We start from the raw sequence: 18,491 nt of genomic DNA, 5'->3' as shown, positions 1-18,491 counted from the left end.
CTAGGCCTCCCAAAGTGCTGGGATTACAGGCGTGAGCCACCGCGCCTGGCCAATCTTCAATATAAACCAGCAGGAACCATCCTTTCCCTGTGAATCAGAGACAAGGAGGCAAGAAAGGACATTTCAAGCCAGGTTGGGGTGGTGGTGCACACCTATAACTCTAGATAATCAGGGGGTCAAAGTGGGAGGATTGTCTGAGCCCAGGAGTTTGAGGCCAGCCAGCCAGCCTGGGCATCATAGCGAGACTCTGTCTCTTAAAAAAGAGAAAGTCCTAGGACTGTGGTCTGGGTGACGTAACTGGATGCCATCTGTTCTTGAAGTGGGGCACTAAAATATTTTAAAAACTCTCCAGAAGACTTGTATGAACTACTGAGTTTGTGACCATTCTCCTTAAAGGATTAGTTGGACAGTCTCTGGGTGGCAGTACCATCTGTGCTGAACTCAAAACGGCAGGGGTGTACGGGTCTGCATGATGTTGCCTTTTTTTCATTTGTTGATTCACTCACTGATTCATTCAAGGAGGATTTATTTAGGTTGGCTGGAGACACACTGGTTACCCTGCCCCCCTGCCCCCAGACTCACCCTTCAGAGCAGAGAATGGGACTAGCAAACTCCTAATCTGCACACCAGCCCTCTTCAGAGATTATATTTCTTTGCTGTCTCCCTAGGTTCCCTGCTCCCATCTGGAGGAATCCAGCCCTTGCTATCAAGGAAGTTTTTTTTTTTTTTTTTTTTTGAGATGGAGTCTTGCTCTGTTTCCCCAGACTGGAATGCAGTGGTGATCTCCACTCACTGAAACCTCTGCCTCCCGGGTTCAAGTGATTCTCCTGCTTCAGCCTCCCCAGTAGCTGAGATTACAGGCACCTGCCACCATGCCCAGCTAATTTTTTTGTATTTTTAATAGAGATGGGGTTTCACCATGTTGGCCAGGTTGGTCTTGAACTCCTGACATCAGATGATCCGTCCCCTCTTGGCATTCCAAAGTGGTGGGATTACAGGCATGAGCCACTGCTCCCGGCCTGAAGATTTGGACTAAACAGGTTCATGCTTCCTTGTAGCCCTCTCTACTGCTGAGAAAAGTGCATGGGTTTCTGTAAAGAGATGGGAGGTGATAATGTCTGTCTTCTCCATCAAGATGAAAATACATCTGCTAAATTGGTAGGAGCCCCCACCCTCTTTCAGAATGGGCTGTTAGCAGGGCTGAGGAGGGGCTGGACAAATTGGATAGTAGAGTGGTCAAGGTGGGGGAGGTTGACACTTTTTTTTTTTTTTCAGACAGAGTCTTGCTGTGTTGCCCAGGCTGGAGTGCAGTGGCGCGATCTCGGCTCACTGCAAGCTCCACCTCCCGGGTTCATGCCATTCTCCTGCCTCAGCCTCCCAAGTAGCTGGGACTACAGGCACCCGCCACCACGCCCAGCTAATTTTTGTATTTTTAGTAGAGATGGGTTTCACCGTGTTAGCCAGGATGGTCTCAATCTCCTGACCTCGTGATCCACCCGCCTCGGCCTCCCAAAGTGCTGGGATTACAGGTGTGAGCCACCGCGCCCAGCAGGTTGACACATATTAATGCCCACTGTTCCTCCCACTGCCCTCTGTCCCATTTATGGTTCACCTCCTCTAGATATAAGGCTTCAGAGAACACTGGAGGGCTGGTGGACAGAGCTCACTCTTCTTTCTCTTCTTTATCTTTCTGCCCAGATGCCCAAATACCATTCCTGGTTCCCAGGGGAGAAAAGACCCCTTCACCCTGCCCCAGGCACCAGGCTGCCAGCCCATCTGCTGGGGAGAAAGGAGGGGGCAGAGTCTTTCCCAGGGGATCCTGGAGAATCAGTTTGAAGATCAGTGCTCCCAGGGAGATCCAGCTAGTAGACTTACAAGGCATTTCGGTTCACACGGGAACCAGCAGGATGGAGCTGAACAGCGGGGTGGGCTCGGGACGAGGGTAGAGGGCTGGCACAGCAGGGTAAGGTCCTTTGGCCACCACGTGTCAGAGGTAGGCTGAGCTGCTCGTTGGTGCCCACCCGCCACCGCCACCGCAGGATGGTAGAAGCACCCCCCTCTCCGAGCCCAGTCTCACCGGCTCAGAGGCGCCAGGGCCCCCCCGGGGGCCGGGGCGGGCCGGGGAAGGTAATGTAATTCCGGCCCAGCTAACCCGATTACCGCGGCCTGCACCGGGCAGGGCGGCGGCGGGGGCGGGTCTAAGGCTCAGGGGCCCGTCCGCGGGGGTCCCATCCCCGGGAAGGACGCAGAGTTCACGCACTCCCGGCTCCTGGATTCATGGCCAGAGGTCACAAGGTCACCAAGCGGCTTAGGTCTTTCCCCACCTCCCTTCTCTGACAGCTCCAGGCCATTTTCTGAGTTTGGGTGGGGTAAAATGTTTATGGGAAACAAGGCGGCCAGGATCCAACCAAGGCCTCAGTGAGGTCCCACGTGTCCCCTGTGGCGAGATTTCGCCCTCCCGCCGTTGAGGAGGAAGAGTGTGAGAACAGACTTCCTAGGCACAGAATGGAGGGGCAGAGTCCTGCATTGAGGACTCCCTGCACTTGGGGTCCGGGGGTAAGTGCCAGCCCCAAGAACCCGCCGGCCTGATTTGGCCCGGGTTGAGCCATGGTCCATTTTACACGGATTTTGGAAAATCGAAATTCTAAGAAACACAGGACACCAATTACCGGTGCGCATGAACAGGGCTGGGGGGACCTACAGGAGAGGCCAGAAGGCGCACCACGATCGCCAGCCCAAAGCGGCCGTTCCCCGCCCTTAGCCCCTGCCGTCCCCTTCCCACACCTGTTCTCTTCCTGGGCCTGCAGCTCACCGGGCGCCGTTCCCCAGCCGCTTCTTACGCAGCCAGGAAACCACAACGAGATTTGGTCTTCGAGGGCATTTAGGCGGGGACCACAACGAATCCGGGAGTTGGCCAGAAGGATCCATCGAGAGGCGAAGAGTGGGGGCTGGGGGAGGAGGCACCTGCGGAGGAAGCCGGTGAGGCGAAGGCAGCCCAAAGGCGGAGGCCGCCCAAAGGCGGAGGCCAGCAAGGATGGAGGCGCGGTGAGCATCTCCGCTGACTCAGCGGCCCATGCTCGGGCCCCTCCCGCGCTGGGCCTGGCTCCTAACACCCTGGCCCCCTGGCCCCCGCCCCGCACATCTCCGCCAGCCAGCCTTCCCCCTGCGCTTGGCGCAAACAGGCGTCCCTTCCCCTTTAACTGCTCGGCCCCGCCCCTGCCCTACCCCCAGCCCCCACTACCCACCCGGGCCGATCCGTCAGTCACTGCCCCAGCCGGAGCTGGCCAACCCTCTCCACCCGGGACTTGGGCAGCAGCGCCGGCAGCCCAGCGTCTATTTGCGCTTAAGAGCCAGCAAGGAAGCTCCAGGGGCCCCAGCTGGCCGTGCTCCCCCGGGATGCAAGTCCCTGCGCTGACGCCCGGCAGCGGCTGGCACGGGCGCGGCTGCTCCGGGTGCACAGGGATGCTGCTGTTTCGGGGACCCCGGCGTCCTGCCTTGGCCAGCCCCGCGGGCCCCTGAGGCCACTCTCCGGAGCGCGCCGCCGCTGGGCTTCTGGCGCTGCCTGAGGCATCCTCCCCAACCACCGAACCTCCGGCGGTTCTCCTCGGCCCAGACCGATGGAGCCGGGGATGCTGGGTCCACACAACCTCCCACACCACGAGCCAATCAGCTTCGGTATCGATCAGATCCTGAGCGGCCCCGAAACCCCAGGGGGCGGTCTAGGCCTGGGTCGCGGGGGCCAGGGTCATGGGGAGAGTGGGGCGTTCTCGGGTGGATACCACGGAGCCTCGGGCTACGGTCCCGCCGGCTCACTTGCCCCGCTGCCCGGCAGCTCCGGAGTGGGCCCAGGCGGCGTGATCCGCGTCCCTGCGCACCGCCCGCTGCCTGTGCCGCCGCCCGCGGGGGGGGCGCCTGCAGTGCCTGGGCCCTCGGGTTTGGGCGGCGCCGGAGGCCTAGCGGGACTCACCTTCCCCTGGATGGACAGCGGCCGCCGCTTTGCCAAGGACCGGCTCACGGGTGAGGTTGTCTGACCCCTCCAGCGTCACGCCCGACTCTGACCCCGTCTCCTCATCTCTTAGCTTTCTGCTCCAACTCAAGGACCCCTTTCACACCTCCCACTAGATCCTCCCAGGGGATCCTCCCCCAACTCAAATCTCTGGGTCCTGCCTCCGAGAGGTGATGGGGAGGGAGCTGCCGTCGGTGCCCGCGCCCTCCTCTGTAGTCCCACTGTCCACGCGTGGGGAGGGGAGGGTGAAGTTACAGGGGACGTCTCCCTCGCATCCCAGGGGAAGGGCCTTTCTTGGCTATAGGGCTCAGCTGATGCTTAGGGCCCGGGTAAGGACAGGGCGCGGGAGCTCTGCGGCCTGGACAGCCGCGCGGCCTTCTCAGTGGCACCTCGGGCCACCCTGCAAATCCTGCCCTGGTCTTTCTTCCTCCCGGTAGCTGCGCTCTCGCCCTTCTCTGGGACGCGCCGCATAGGCCACCCCTACCAAAACCGGACCCCTCCGAAGCGGAAGAAGCCGCGCACGTCCTTCTCCCGCTCACAGGTGCTGGAGTTGGAGCGGCGCTTCCTGCGCCAGAAGTACCTGGCCTCTGCGGAGAGGGCGGCGCTGGCCAAGGCCTTGCGCATGACCGACGCACAGGTCAAAACGTGGTTCCAGAACCGACGCACCAAGTGGCGGTGAGGCGCGGCGCGGGCGAGGGCGGACTGGGGTTCCCGAGCCGGGCCTGGTGAGAAGCGAGGCGGCGGGCGGCCCCGCTGACCCCGCGTCTCCCTCCCTTAGGCGCCAGACGGCGGAGGAGCGCGAGGCCGAGCGGCACCGCGCGGGCCGGCTGCTCCTGCACCTGCAGCAGGACGCGTTGCCACGGCCGCTGCGGCCGCCGCTGCCCCCGGACCCTCTCTGCCTGCACAACTCGTCGCTCTTCGCGCTGCAGAACCTGCAGCCCTGGGCCGAGGACAACAAAGTGGCTTCAGTGTCCGGGCTCGCCTCGGTGGTGTGAGCGACGCCCGTCCGATCGGCGTGGAGCGCCGGGCCCGGAGCGGTGGAGCGCGCGGCTGCCTGCGCCCATGGTCTAGTGGCAGCCGGGCGCGTGAGGAGTGGCAGGCCTTGAGGCTGTCGTCGAGGGCTCCTCCACCACCGGCCGGCTCCCAAGCCAGCGTTGCGCAGATGCACGGCCAGCTCAGAGGCGGCCTTTCCCGCCATTTTTCACTTCACTGCCGTTACGCCGCCGCTGGAACCTGAGGCGCCGAGAGGGCGGGACCTGCAGGACAGTAGCCAATGAGGTGCGGGGAGGGGGCCGGGCTGGCCAATGGGAGCTGCTTTCCTGAGGGACTCGAAATTCTCCGGCGGGTGGTCGGGAGCTGGGGCTCTGAGGGGCTCTAGCGGCGTTGCGCGCGGTGCCGGCTGGGTCTGTACCAAAGGTGTGAAGGAAAGAAGACGCCGACCACGGCGAAGCAATAGAGGGGGTGCTGGAGCGCGAGAGGCTGGCTGATTGTGACCGAAACCAGAGGGTTGTCCACCCCGGGCATCTCATCCCTCAACTGTAAAATAATCGCTAAGGATTCCTTCCTGACTTTGAGCCTCACGTTGTCATGTGTGTTCAGCCTGCTGGCCACATCCTCCGGCAACACGCCCGGGCAGGAGGCGAGTCGGATACTTACACACCCAACGAAAGAGAAAATCTAGAAAGAAAATCTGGCTCTGGTGTCACATAGGGACAGAGAAGGGAGAGGAGGAAACAGTGGACAAAGTTAATGGGCCCAGTGGAGTTAGGGTGAAGAGAATTTGGAAAATAATTTGGAAGTGACAAGCTTAAGAAGAATCAAAGGTAATTCCAAGACTGGAAATGTGCAGCATCAGGAAATCAATGGTGCTGTGGATGATGAAAGGGAAATTGGGAAGACTGGAGCAAAATTAACTGTATAGGCAAAACTAAATGTTATACCTAGAGAGAATAAATCCTGGAGAAGTGCCTTTGAGGGAGATCAGCTGACATCCACATAGAGGTGGACCTAGATAGAATGAATGAGAACAGATAGAATCTCTGAGGGAGGGAACTCTTGAGGAGAAAAGCAGAGTTCTAAGGACTAAACCTTTCCACCAAATTCGACAACCACCTTTGCAATGTGCAAGATGATGGAGAATACCTAAGTCAATAGTCCAAGGGCAGGCGGGGCACGGTGGCTCACGCCTGTAATCCCAGCACTTTGGGCCGAGGCGGGAGGATCACAAGGTCAGGAGATCGAGACCATCCTGGCTAACACGGTGAAACCCTGTCTCGACTAAAAATACAAAAATTAGCCGGGCATGGTGGCACATGCCTGTAGTCCCAGCTACTCAGGAGGCTGAGGCAGGAGGATCGCTTGAACCCGGGAGGTGGAGGTTGCAGTGAGCTGAGATTGCACCACTGCACTCCAGCCTGGGTGACAGAGCGAGACTCCATCTAAAAAAAAAAAAGTCCGAGGGCACAAAAGGGGAAGGGAAGGAAGGAGAACCTAGGAAGAAAGAAAGGAAAGCATGATGTCTCTGAAGTTGTTAGAAAGACTTCCCCTTGTGGGTGTGTCTGGGCTGCTGGGAAGCTTGTTAATAGAAAGTCTAGTTAGGGGATGGTTGCATTAGCCTTAAGGTTTAAAAAGGAATTGGATTTAAGCTGTATGAGGAAGAAAGGGAAGAATTTGTCTGATTCCTCTAGCACCCCCATCCTTTGTGCCCTGGAGGCTGGTGCACTGTGACAGAGGGAAGAGAGGCCAGGCTAGAGACCAACTGTAGCCCGACAACTCATGTCTGTGCTAGTGACAACTATGTCGATCATAGCATGAAGGCCTGATTGGAGATGGGAAGAGGCTAGAGACTATATAGTTGGAGGAGCTGGCCCTGGTTATTTACTGTAATATCATCACTGATTTATGGATGTTGTATATGGCACTGCAGGACCAAACTAAAACTTGGCATCATAGAAAAATCTTTTATAGATCACAAGGGAGTACAAGAATGGGTTTGGCAAAGTTGAGTGAATGAGGAGCATGTCAGTCCCTCTCCAATCAATAAGAGAAGGCTAAGGAAAGAGTCCTTCCCTATGTAGACTGTGGTTTACCCCATTATTTCCATTCCCAGTCTACCATTTCTTGGGACTCAGGTTCCAGGGTTTACATTTGACCCTAAACTTTGGGCTTCTAAATCTGTCTGGGTGCTTTGGTGTCACCCTGAGGGATAATCTAATGTGATGAGATGAACCCAGCTCCATTCCATAGGCAGGCAGGTCACTGCAGGACACAGGGATCTCTGAATTCCTGGGCTGAGGATGATTTGCTCCCTGCTGTAGAATCTGCCATTCCTTCCCTTAGCTGGTTCAGAAGGTCTCTGCTCTCACTGGGAGGCAAGTTACTCAGGAAGTATGGAGGGGCCAATTCCACCAGCCTAATAGAGAGAGTCATAATTAGATGATCTGCATCTTCTCTCTCTCTGTCTCTCTCTTTTTAGAGACAGGGTCTCGCTCTGTTGCCTGAGCTGGAGTTCAGTGGCATGATCATAACTCACTGTAGCCTTAGACTCCCGTAATCCTTAGCCTTAGACTCAAGTAATCCTCCCACCTCAATCTCCCAAGTAGCTGGGACTACAGGGTGGTTTCAAACTCCTAGCCTCAAGCACTCCTCCTGCCTAGGTCTCCAAAAGTGCATCTTCTCTTATAATGCAGACTTTTAAACTTCTCACCAGCCCTTCCACAAATCCTGTCTCCTCAGATCATGTTTTTACTAACCACTAAGATCCCTTCCTCTGTCTCTCTAACTCCCCAGCCATAATTTTGGCCCCAGGGAGAGGAATAGGCAGTATAGGAGGGATGTCAGGGAACTCACATCTGTGGTTGAATCTCAGAAACAATGGAAAGGCAGTTGTCTTTGGATATGGTGAAATTGTGGTAGAGCACCCATGGTGGGGGTCTGGCAGGAGCTCTGCGGCTTCGGTAGCAGCAGTATGAGGAGAGCTGGGCCACATGCTTATGGGTTAGGAGTAGGTAATTTCCAGTCCCATCTGTGTCTCTGGCCACCTTATTGAAAGGCAGAAATATTGACGGAATAAATAAAAGGGAAGAGGCAGGCAGTAGAAAAAAATAAAAGGGGATTGAGAAAGAGTAAGGGTGATGAGAGCATGAAAAGTAAAGCATTACCTCTAGGTGTTGTCTGGTCTCTACTATACCTCATGGCATTTACCATAGCCCCTTGTACCTCAAATCCTCAAGAGAAAAGTCCTTTCTGGTTCTAAAGAATCTTTTGAATGGCCACCTGGACCCTGATTTCAAAGTGGCTTACCAATATTTGTTCTCTTTGCCTTTTGCTCCTTTGATCACCCTCACCCCCACCCTTTCCTCTAACCTTGAGAAAGTATCCTGACACCAGTGCTTTCTGAAGGTCTCTGCGATTCTGCTCAGAGCCAAAGGCTGGTAGGGACAAGGGAAGTTCAATTCGTTGCATGAGTTCTAGGAGTTCTCCCCGAAGTTTATGGGCTTGGCACAATGCTGCCCAATTCAGACCTCGAGCCTGGCACCAAGCCTCATCTGCTCCACCTAGGAGAGGAAAGGGACCAGCTAAACTAAAGTCCTTGAGACCCCTGAAATAACCCAACCCTTAGCCAAAGGGCCTCCTCTTTCTGAGCATAGAGATCTGTCAGCTGGCTGCATAAAATTTCCCCTCTTTGGAAAATCTGGGATTCTATAAAAGGATGCAGAACTCACTTTGTATAAAGGCTTCATACACCTGGATCAGAGAACTGTGGTCACCATCCGTGTGTTCCAGGGCCCGACGCAGGGCAGCTTCTTCTGCACTGATTGGAGGACGGGTAAACCCAGGGGCAGCTGGAGGCAGAAGAGTGGAAGGTAGAATCTGCCATTTGGGAAATGGGAAGGGATAGTAGTACAGGTAGAATGCTGAAAAGGCAGAAGTGTCCCTTTGGGAACTTTATTCAAAAGACATAGATAACTTCTAGGTGCTATGCACTTTATTAAACATTGAGGATAAATAAATGAAATACAGTCTCTGCCATCAAGGAGCTTCAAGTCTGGTGGGAGAGACCAACAGGTAAGCAGACTTGATAAGCATGATAGGTGTTTGTATATGGTACTGTGGAAACAAAGAGGAGGATACCTAATCCAGGCTTCAGGTGGTGAGGATGTGAGTGATGTAAGAGAAAACGATGAGGACCCTTGGGCTAGTATTTGAAATTTGAGTAGGAATTAGCCGAGTGGAGACGGGGCAGGGAGTATGTTTCAGACTGTGGCAACAGCATGGCACGTAAGTTAATAATATAGCATATTTGGGGAACTGCAAGCCATCTGGTATGGGTGGAGGGAATGAAATGACGTGGCAGAATGGCAGGAGATAAAGCTGGAGAGGTAGGTATAGGTAAGGTCATGAGAGGCTGGAGTACTGAGGAAAGGAACTGTCTTTAAGGTAAAGAGTAGCTGTAGAGGAAGAGTTGTGGGGTTTTTTTGTTGTTGTTGTTTGTTTGAGACAGGGTCTCACTCTCTTGCCCAGGCTGGAGTGAAGTGGCGTGATCATGGCCCGTTGCAGCCTCAACCTCCCAGGCTTAAATGATCCTCCTACCTCAGTCTCTTCAGTAGCTGAGACTACAGGCACATGCCACCACACCTGGCTAATTTTTTGTTTTTGTAGAGACAGGGTCTCACTATGTTGCCCAGGCTGGTCTCAAACTCCTGACCTCATGTGATCCTCCCATCTCAGCCTCCCAAAGTGCTGAGATTACAGGCACAAGCCACCATGCCTGGCTGAAGAAGAGTTTTTAAGTAAGAGAGTCCATGTGTCTGAAAAAGTTCACATTACTAGTTAGGAGGCTACTGAGGAAATCCAGCTGAGCAATGAGGAGGACCTACCATTGGCAGATCCTACCTACCGTATTCACTGGAAGTGAATATGGAGAAGGACAGATGAATATATTTATATATATATATTTACATTTAGGAGATAAAAGTGAAATAACCTGGAGAAAGACTGGTCTAGAGTGATGGTAGCAGAGCAGCAGAGATAATAGTATTATCTGAATCTAAGACTCTAGAGAGAGGAAAAGATTTTGTGGTGATGGTGGTGAGGGAGTGGTTTAATAGAGCATTTGAGTTCCGTTCTGAGCTGAGGTACTGTTAACTATTCTGGTAGAAATGTCCATCGGGGCTGGGTGCCGAGGCTCAGGCCTGTAATCCCAGCAGTTTGGGAGGCTGAGGTGGATGGATCACCTGAGGTCAGGACTTTGAGACCAGCTGGGCCAACATGGCAAAAACCCGTCTCTACTAAAAATACAAGAATCAGCTGGGCATGGTGGTGCGTGCCTGTAGTCCCAGCTACTTGGGAGGCTGAGGCACGAGAATTGCTTGAACCAGGCAGACAGAGGTTGCAGTGAGTCGAGATCATGCCATTGCACTCCAGCCTGGGTGACAGAGTGAGACTTTGTCTCAAAAAAAAAAAAAAAAAAAGAAAAAGAAAAAAACGTTCATCAGGAGTTGGAGTATGCTCTCTCTCTCTCTCTCTCCCTCTCTTTCCCTCTCCCTCTCTCCCCCTCTTTCCCTCTCCCTCTCTCCCCCTCTCCCCATGCCTCTCTCCCTCGCTCTCTCTCTGTCTCTCAGATTCGAAGAATGGTATTGGGTGAGAGATACACGGCACAAGGTTTGGAAATTTTAAGGCTAAAGGTAGCACTTCAAACCATGGGTGTGGATAAACTTGCTCGGAGAGTTCAGGGAATAGAAGACAAAAGAGGCAAGAATAGAACCCTGAGGACCAATTTACAATGGATAAGAAGAGGACAAAGAGCTCAAGGAAAAGATAAAGGGGATGACCAGAGACGTAGGACGAAAACCATGAGGAGCAGCGTTACAGAGGCCTAGGGAGGAGGCAGTTTCAAGGTGGAGTGGTCAGCAATCTCAAGTGTCAAAAGAAGGTCATGAATAAGGGTTCAAAAGTATCCACTGGATTAGGTACCTGGAAGGTCACTGGTGAGTTGAAAGCTGTTTCACTGGCATGGTAGACCTGAAGCTGGAGTGCAGTGGGTGAGCAATACACCGGTTAGAACAGGATAGAAATCATGCTGCATAGCTGAAGGGGAGGATAGGGTTGAGGAAGAGGGGTGTGTGAGTTTTAGCAATAACAGATTAGGAGAGATTTAAGCATGCTGAGGGCAAGAACCAGCAGAGAAAAAAGGCTAAAGAGACAAGAGGGAGATGGGTGACTAAGCCTGGTTCTTTAGGCATTGTGAGGGGTGGCAACTGGTGCAGAGAGGAAAGGGCTAGCCTCAGGAGCACCAAAACCCAAGAGGAAGGGCTGAAGTGGTTTCAAGAGCTATGGATTTACAGCAGCGATTTATACCTGTGAGCATGGCAGCCAGGGTGAGCATCTCGTCCACACAGTCAAACTCGCATGAGGCCAGCAGGGCTTTGGCCAGCTCAGGGGCCAGAGGGAATTCTGATAGTATGACACCCAGATCTGACAGGTCCCCATCATCATCCAGGGCTGCCAGATAGTCTAAATCTTCCAGGGCTTGCATCAATGCTTCTGGAGCTGGTGAGGAAACAGGGCTTACAGGATATGAAGTTTCAGAACTGGGTGGTCAGATGGCAGTGCTTGGGCAGGAGAGGTGCTCACCAGGCTGGTCCAGGAAGTGACACTCCCCTGGCTCTGCAATCTGTCTCCTTTTTAGTAGTAACACCAGGGAGCTCAGATTCTCCTCACACACCCTGGGTTGCGGCAATGGTGGAGCTTCTAGTTCTAAGAAGGACTTAGGATACAGGCAGAGGCAGGATCCTGAGGGGAAAAAGAGCTGGGAAAGAAGACCACTGTAGATTTCTCAGGGCTTGCATGTTGGTGACTCTTGGGTTTTTTATTTCAGTGAGGGCAAAGGCTCTTACCTGGTGGGAACCCTCTTGCTCGCAGTCGTCTTGCCTCTGCCTGACACTTGCTGATTGGCCTCAACACTTGGAATTCTGCTCGGATCCTAGGATTGTAAACCTGTTGCCCGTCCCCCAACCAAGGCCAAGACAGATCAGAGTGGGCCATTTCTGTCTTTACTACCCCACCGCTATCTCTCTCTCTCACTCACACTTCGGAGCTCCAGTCCTGAGTCGATGACATGTTGGATGGAAGGGAGGGAGAAGGAGAAGTCAGCCAGCCAGTGAGTGACCACAACCTTTCGGGCATCCATGTCCTCATACACAGCCTGAACGGCTTGTCCACAGTCTGGGTGAAGGGGCAGTACTCGTGGTGGAAGCCCTTGGAGAAGCAAGGACTCTACCTCCCTGGACAAGGATTCACAGCACAGGGAAATTTCCTGAGGAGAAGGGTGGGTGGGGCATTAGGGCAGTTCTCACGTTTTTTGGGGTCACAGATCCCTTTGAAAGACTGTTGAAAGTTATGGCCCTTCACTCTGAGAAAATGCAAATTACTCATAAAGTTGAAGGTTTTATAATTTCAGGGGTTCACTGAATCACAAATCTCTGCATTAAAGGGAATAAAAAAGTGAGTGGTAAACCTCTTTACCCTGAAATCCTTAAGTTTTTCTCTGGGACCCCAACGGAGAGTAAATACTGCAACTCTACTGTTCCTAACAGGCATTGCTCCCATTCCCATTCCTGAGGACTGGAAGATGATGATGAGTACCTCCTTTTGCAGGCTGTTTTTTTTTTTTTTTTTTTTTACCTCCTCACTGGGCAGGAACACTAGCACATCTCCTGGAACCTCCTTCCGACACAACTCAAGCACTGCTTGGCAGGCAGCTTCCACCCGATCAGGTGGGATGGTGTCCCAGTAGATGGGGGAAGGTCTCTCACCAGGCTCTCTGGGTATATGCACAATAGGAGGATTGCCCCAGAAAGCTCGGAGCTTAGGTTCAAGGGCTGGGTCAGTAACCACAACCACTCTGAGGTCCCCCGGAAGTTTTTCCAGCCTGGCATCTTGCAGTAGCCCCTGGAGTGAATCTGATGCCACCGACCGCTCCTGAGCCTCATCTAGTACCAGCACGCCCCAGGCTCCAGTGCCTCGGGTCGAGGCCACCTCCTGCAGAAGCAGCCTGTCCCAGCAGAACCTGTTGACATTGGTAGTGGGCAGAGGAATCAGTGTGGACACTGACCAGCCCCACAAGCTCAGGGAATCTTCTCCCCAAGGGACGTATATTTTGATATTGAAGGTCAGAAAAATATGCTGTGACTTCCTGAGCCTATGGACCCATAACTGTGACCCCACAACCCCGCTGAGAACACTTTGTTCACAAGGTATACGCCAGCTGGGAAGTGAAATTTTTCTGATGAGGGTGAGGCTGAATGTCTGAGGCCCCTGGCTGGGATTCAAGGGCTTACTTTAGCCATTGCACCACACACAATTTAGAGTGAGTTGGGGCCAGGCACGGTGGCTCATGCCTGTAGTCCTTACACTTTGGGAGACCGAGGTGGGCGGATCACTTGAGCCCAGGAGTTTGAGACCAGCCTGGGCAACATGGCAAAAAATATAAAAATTAGCCAGGCGTGGAGGTGCGTGCCTGTATTCCCAGTTACTTGGGAGGCTGAGGTGGGAGGATCACTTGAGCCCGGGAGGTTGAGGCTGCAGTGAGTTGTGATTGCACCACTGCACTCCAGCCTGGGTGACAGAGTGAGACCCTTTCTCCAAAATAAATAAAATAAAAAAGAGTGAGTTGGGCTAAGGGAGGGTATGGTGAGATGCCAGAGGAATGGGTTTGTTTCTACTGAATAAGGGGAATTAGATTCGGGTAAGGCCTGCAGAGGCCCCCACCTGAGCAGGGTGTTGGGCCCCGTGCAGTCCTCCTGGGGGATGCTGTATCCAACCTCATGACCCAGGGTCAGGTCCATCTCATCAGCAACCCGCAGAGCCAGGCTCCGGGCTGCAAGAGGGTAGGGCTGAGTAACAGTAACCTGTCCTTTCTGGAACCCTCTGGCCAGCGCAAACTCTGCACACCACTGAGGGATCTGGGATAGAAGTAGGGAAGGAGAGCCAGTGAGGAAGATGTAGGACTTCAGTCAGAAGTGCTCAGGGAACTATGGCCACTTTAATCTTTCCTTATTTGGGGAGTCCCCTGGTCTTTCACCAGCCTCCAGGGCCAACCTAACTCATCCCATCTCTCTTCGTTCACCTTCCTCATGACCCCAAGTGGCCCAGTCCCCCCTTGCCCAGGGAAAGGCCAATTCCCTAGCTCCTCCCTTTGTCCACTCCCAGAATCTGCCTGCCCCCACAACCCCCACCACACCTGGGTGCTCTTGCCAGAACCAGGCTCCCCAGACACCAGCACCACTCCAGTGGGGTTACTCTCCAACTGCTCCAAGAAGGTAAAGCGAGCAGCCCAGATGGGCAAGGCTTGGCGCTGCTTCAGCAGCTCATAGTAGCGGGAAGAGAAGGGAAGCCCATCAAAGGGGTTCACAGCCAGTTCAGACTCCCCAGGACTTGGGCCATACTCTTCTGCTAGCCTGAGAGGCTGAGAGGTCATGGTGGCTCTCTGGCAGGACCTGCAGAAGGCAGAGCAGCCAGTAAGGTCATATTTGGTGACCGACACCATCTTCCCACCTCAGCCCCGATCCTTAACCTCTACCTTCAGTTGATCATGCTCTGGGGCCCACCCTTCCCAGCATTTCCTGCCAGGAAACAGTGCTAGGTATTTTGATAAAGGGCTACTGAGAGTTAGTCAACAGTCCCTATAGTCAGGTAGTAGAAATCTACCTGATACTATTACCCTGTTGGCAGGTAGTAGAAATCTTACTTAGACAGGGGTCCTCAAGGGCAGTAGAAATTATGTGAGACCTAGTAACCTGTGGGAAAGTCCTGAAGGGAAAAGGATAAAGAATATAGGGGGTGGGGAGAGGAACAGCAGAGTCACAGGGATCCTGGATTCAAACCTGCTTGCAGCTCTAGGACGTGTCAGGACGGCAGTCAGCTCCAGACCCACGTAGTCACCACCAACCCTGACCGTGTGAAGTACAAAGGTAAATTCCGGCTCTACCTCAGGGATGGGCTCAAACTTCAAATCCTGAAGCCTGCTTTTGGGGTGGGGCTATTTGCTCCACCTTATTTAACCTAGTCAGGAACCTATGGAAAACAGGCTCCAGCTACCACACTGAGCATGTGTGAACTCTATAGATGATGTGTAGTGTGCTTGTGAAAGGCATGCTGGGACTTGTAGTTTTGCAGCAGCTTCCTCCAAAACCTGGGTTGATCACCCAAGCTGGGTCTTCAGTTCAGTTACACTTCCTTAATTTATCACTCATCACTTGGCATGAGGAGGTGATTTTAGACAGTTGCAGTCTGACTACCCCCTTCAAATGTACAAGAAGACTCTCACCCCCATCCCCCGCAGCCAAGGAATAAGGAACCCACTCACAGGGCTTTTGAGACCGAGAGAGACAACAGATGCCTTGAATGAAAACCATGAATTTAATGTGACATTGGGGGAGCCTCATCCTTCCCTTTTTACCACCCACCCATCCAGCCTGTTGTGAGTTGGGTGAGGGCTGCCCCCAGTCTCCGTCCTGCGGCTCTGGGTGCCATCCTGTTCCTTTGAGCTCAGTCAGCCTCCTGGGCTCGTCTCTCTGTGAATCTCCTGTGGGACATAGGGAGAGATATTATTCAGGCTTTGCCATAGTAGCTCCATAATTCCATTCTCCAATTTGCCACATCCTATTAATTGTCCTCTAACCCCCTCACCTTCTTGCGTATTCATATAGTGCTTGCTTGCGCTCCTGCAGGCTCTCCTGCCGGGCCCAGGAAGACTTGGCAAATGTTAGGGCTGTTGGCTGAGGGGTCACCGGGCCAGAGCTGGGAAACTGAGGTGATCACAATGTCAGAGGGCTTGCGGAGTCATCATCATTAAACACGCATCGAATGCCTACTTTGCAAGAGAGGCACTATGCTAGGGTCTCAGGATCAAAAAAGAAAGGTCAGGGATAAGGGAGTAGGTAGCCTGCCCCCAACTCACCCCAAGACTTGGATCTGACCATTTCCTGGGTCTCACCTTGGAGGCAGAGGCTGTGGGTAGGGACTGAGTTCCCTTGGTGATGTCTTCAGGCATGAAAGCTACGGCCCCCTCAAGCAGATTAGTGATAGTCAAGTCTACACAGCCAGTCTTGGCTGGGGAGAAAAGAGAAGGGAGTCCACTCCCTACTTACTTTCTTCCTTCACAACCCACTTTTCCTCCCTGTGCCCATCTCCCAGTGTGGGGCCACCCTTTCCCATACCCAGGTCTCTCTGGATGACACCCAATGGCACATGGGGCAAAACTTCCTTGACTCTCTGAGCCAGAGTTGCCAGTTGCACATCAGGAGAAGGACCAGGGGAGGGAGGGAAAGAAGACTGGGCTGTGGAAAAAGGAAAAAAAGAAAAAAGAAATTCTGGTAAGTAGAGAACTAGAAGGAGAGGCTAACTAGCACAGAAATAGGGGAGGAATCACAGTAGGCCGAAAAAAAAAAAACCCAAAAGCTGTAATGTATAGAGACCACATACCTGACTGGGGGCGCAATCTGGGGTGTCTTTGTCGCTTCATGTGCTCTGCTTTGTCAGCTGGAGTGAGCCGTGTCCCTGTCTGGCCCAATTCCTTGGCCACCAGCTAGGAAGAATTGGAAGACTGGAAGTGTCAAGATCTCAAGCTTTCCTCCCTCTCCTCCTAAGCAGGGACCCCGCCTCCACCCTGTCTGTGCACCCGACCACCTGTTGTACACGGAGTGCAAACTCCTCATTCGCTTCCCCTAGTTGGCGATGAACAGGACGAAGCCACCTGCAAAGAAACAATCCAGGGCTATGTTGTGGGCACCCAGGGTAGAGGCTGTCACCATTCCCCACTTTGGTACCTCTTTGCATGGTGGGTGGGAAAACAGTAAATACTGCAAATACTTTGTGTTGCCTCTGTGGTAGAACCTTGATATAAAGATCTACAAATGGACAGGGCAGAGGCCACTGATTCCTTGACCTTGAGGTGAGCCTCTCCCCAGCGACCAAAATGTGAGGACAGTTAATACCTTACTTGATACACCGTGAAAGGGACGAAAAGTGACCACAGCAGTTCTGAGACCCAGGAGGCATCTGACACCGTCTGAGGGGAGGGCATGAAATGAGGCCTAAGCCAGGGCCAGGGATGGGAAACTTCCCCTTCAAGCCCCAGAGATTCCCTGTTCAACACACACTCACCACAGAGACCAGGGGTCTCTGAACTTGCAGGGTAAGAGGTTGTACCACATCTTGGATAGAAAATGGCCAGGAACTAGAAGAGGAAGGAGAAAGTAGGATGGGAATCCAGCCAGCCTAGTCAGCAGCTCACACCTGCCTTATAACAGGCAACTGTCAAACTCTACAAGCACATAATTGAAGAATGAAGGGATTCAGGAGAAAGAACTAAAAGTGGACAGAAAGGAAATGAACTGGAGATGATGGGGGCTAAGGGCCGAAGAAAATTGTAAAAACTCAAGGGCCCACAAGCTTGACCACCTACCCAGCTGGCACCCCATACCTGTGCTAAACCCACCTGAAGCGCAGGAGCCCCTCCCGGCCATTGGTGGCCTCTTCCTCAGGGAATAGCAGCAGAGGAGTGGGGGGAAGCCTCGTGGAAGCACAGAATCTCTTGAGTGACTCCACCAACTCCCCCCGCCCATTCATCTCCATGAAGCCCCGAGACCAGCACACAAAGCTGGGGGGACTATTGAGTAGAGGCTGGGAACCAGGAGAAGAGAAAGCAAGAAGAAAAATATTGAGGAAAATGAAAAAAAAAAAAAAACTGACATGTGGGGTGGAGGATCGGGGTTAGGGGTAAGGCTCAGTATCCTCCATGGGGAACGCGAGTGGGGACAGGGGGGCCTTCAGCTGGGCCCCAGGGAACCGCCCCGTGGCGCTCTCGGCCTCGCTCTCACTCACGGTGCTACAGGTGGTAAGCAAATTGACTATGTTGTGGTCGAAAGGTGTCACATGGTTGGAAATGAGGACCCTGACACTGTGATCCCGGAGTCCGGAGTCCTCCTGCCGGGCCACGAGCCCTAGCACCGCACACATGGTCCGCACTACGAATCTGGGGACACAGGAGGTGGTGACTGTGTGGCCTCGGGCCAGACCCAGCTCTGACACTCCCCGAACGCCCGCGTCGGAACCTGCGAAGGACGCTGTCTGGCAGCGCGCAGCTGACCAGGAAGACGTGGATCCCGAGAAAGAGGCGCAGGACGAGGAGGCAGAACCCGACTGGCGCGTAGAGCAGCAGCGCGAGCAGGAGGAAGCAGTCACCCGGGAGCCTGGGGGCGAGAGGCGAAGTGGTCAGGCGCCGAAGGCCGAGAGGACGCGGGGATCGGTCTCTTCCCGCCGGGTCTCTTACCGGTGCGAGTCAAAGAGCCGCTCCGGCCCCGGCCCTGAGGGAAGCTCCATAACTGCTGCTTCAGGAGCGCCCGGCCGTCGCCGCCGCCGCCATCTTCGCGCCCGGCCGCAGGGGCTCTTGGGAAGGCGGAGTCTTTGGGCATCCGCCCGG

At 53.9% G+C, this 18,491-nt stretch overlaps 3 protein-coding genes across 6 annotated transcripts; 1 reads left to right on the top strand and 2 right to left on the bottom strand.

Annotated features, from left to right (window-relative positions):
* The first annotated feature begins 3,260 nt into the window (after nt 1–3,260).
* Nucleotides 3,261–5,574, top strand: TLX2 (T cell leukemia homeobox 2). The gene is made up of 3 exons (XM_003810333.6): nt 3,261–4,017; nt 4,444–4,681; nt 4,785–5,574. The coding sequence occupies exons 1-3, from the start codon at nt 3,618–3,620 to the stop codon at nt 4,999–5,001; spliced, it is 855 nt and encodes a 284-aa protein (XP_003810381.2). The 5' UTR covers nt 3,261–3,617; the 3' UTR covers nt 5,002–5,574.
* A 485-nt stretch (nt 5,575–6,059) lies between these two features.
* DQX1 (DEAQ-box RNA dependent ATPase 1) lies at nt 6,060–14,747 on the bottom strand. Its single transcript, XM_003810327.5, has 11 exons — nt 14,250–14,747; nt 13,778–13,971; nt 12,692–13,076; nt 12,096–12,323; nt 11,905–12,004; nt 11,642–11,800; nt 11,366–11,557; nt 8,731–8,850; nt 8,372–8,562; nt 7,856–8,046; nt 6,060–7,418 (listed from the first exon to the last, which is right to left on the bottom strand). The coding sequence occupies exons 1-11, from the start codon at nt 14,553–14,555 to the stop codon at nt 7,262–7,264; spliced, it is 2,223 nt and encodes a 740-aa protein (XP_003810375.2). The 5' UTR covers nt 14,556–14,747; the 3' UTR covers nt 6,060–7,261.
* A 661-nt stretch (nt 14,748–15,408) lies between these two features.
* AUP1 (AUP1 lipid droplet regulating VLDL assembly factor) lies at nt 15,409–18,483 on the bottom strand. Of its 4 annotated transcripts, XM_003810329.6 has the most exons (12): nt 18,342–18,474; nt 18,124–18,261; nt 17,894–18,044; nt 17,508–17,692; nt 17,174–17,246; nt 17,005–17,078; nt 16,697–16,763; nt 16,493–16,595; nt 16,228–16,347; nt 16,005–16,120; nt 15,698–15,816; nt 15,409–15,593 (listed from the first exon to the last, which is right to left on the bottom strand). In XM_003810329.6, the coding sequence occupies exons 1-12, from the start codon at nt 18,389–18,391 to the stop codon at nt 15,557–15,559; spliced, it is 1,233 nt and encodes a 410-aa protein (XP_003810377.1). In that variant the 5' UTR covers nt 18,392–18,474; the 3' UTR covers nt 15,409–15,556. The 4 variants fall into 4 exon arrangements, with proteins under 4 accessions (XP_003810377.1, XP_008960925.1, XP_034809322.1 ...); XM_008962677.5 differs by having other exon boundaries at nt 17,894–18,261; nt 18,342–18,483; XM_034953431.3 differs by lacking the exon at nt 15,409–15,593 and having other exon boundaries at nt 15,702–15,878; nt 15,969–16,120.
* Nucleotides 18,484–18,491: the final 8 nt, after the last annotated feature.

The sequence above is a fragment of the Pan paniscus genome, chromosome 12 (genome assembly GCF_029289425.2).
Source record: "Pan paniscus chromosome 12, NHGRI_mPanPan1-v2.0_pri, whole genome shotgun sequence".
Lineage (NCBI taxonomy): Eukaryota > Metazoa > Chordata > Mammalia > Primates > Hominidae > Pan > Pan paniscus.
Note: the sequence above shows the minus strand (reverse complement) of the source record. Positions and strands in the feature narration are given on the sequence as shown.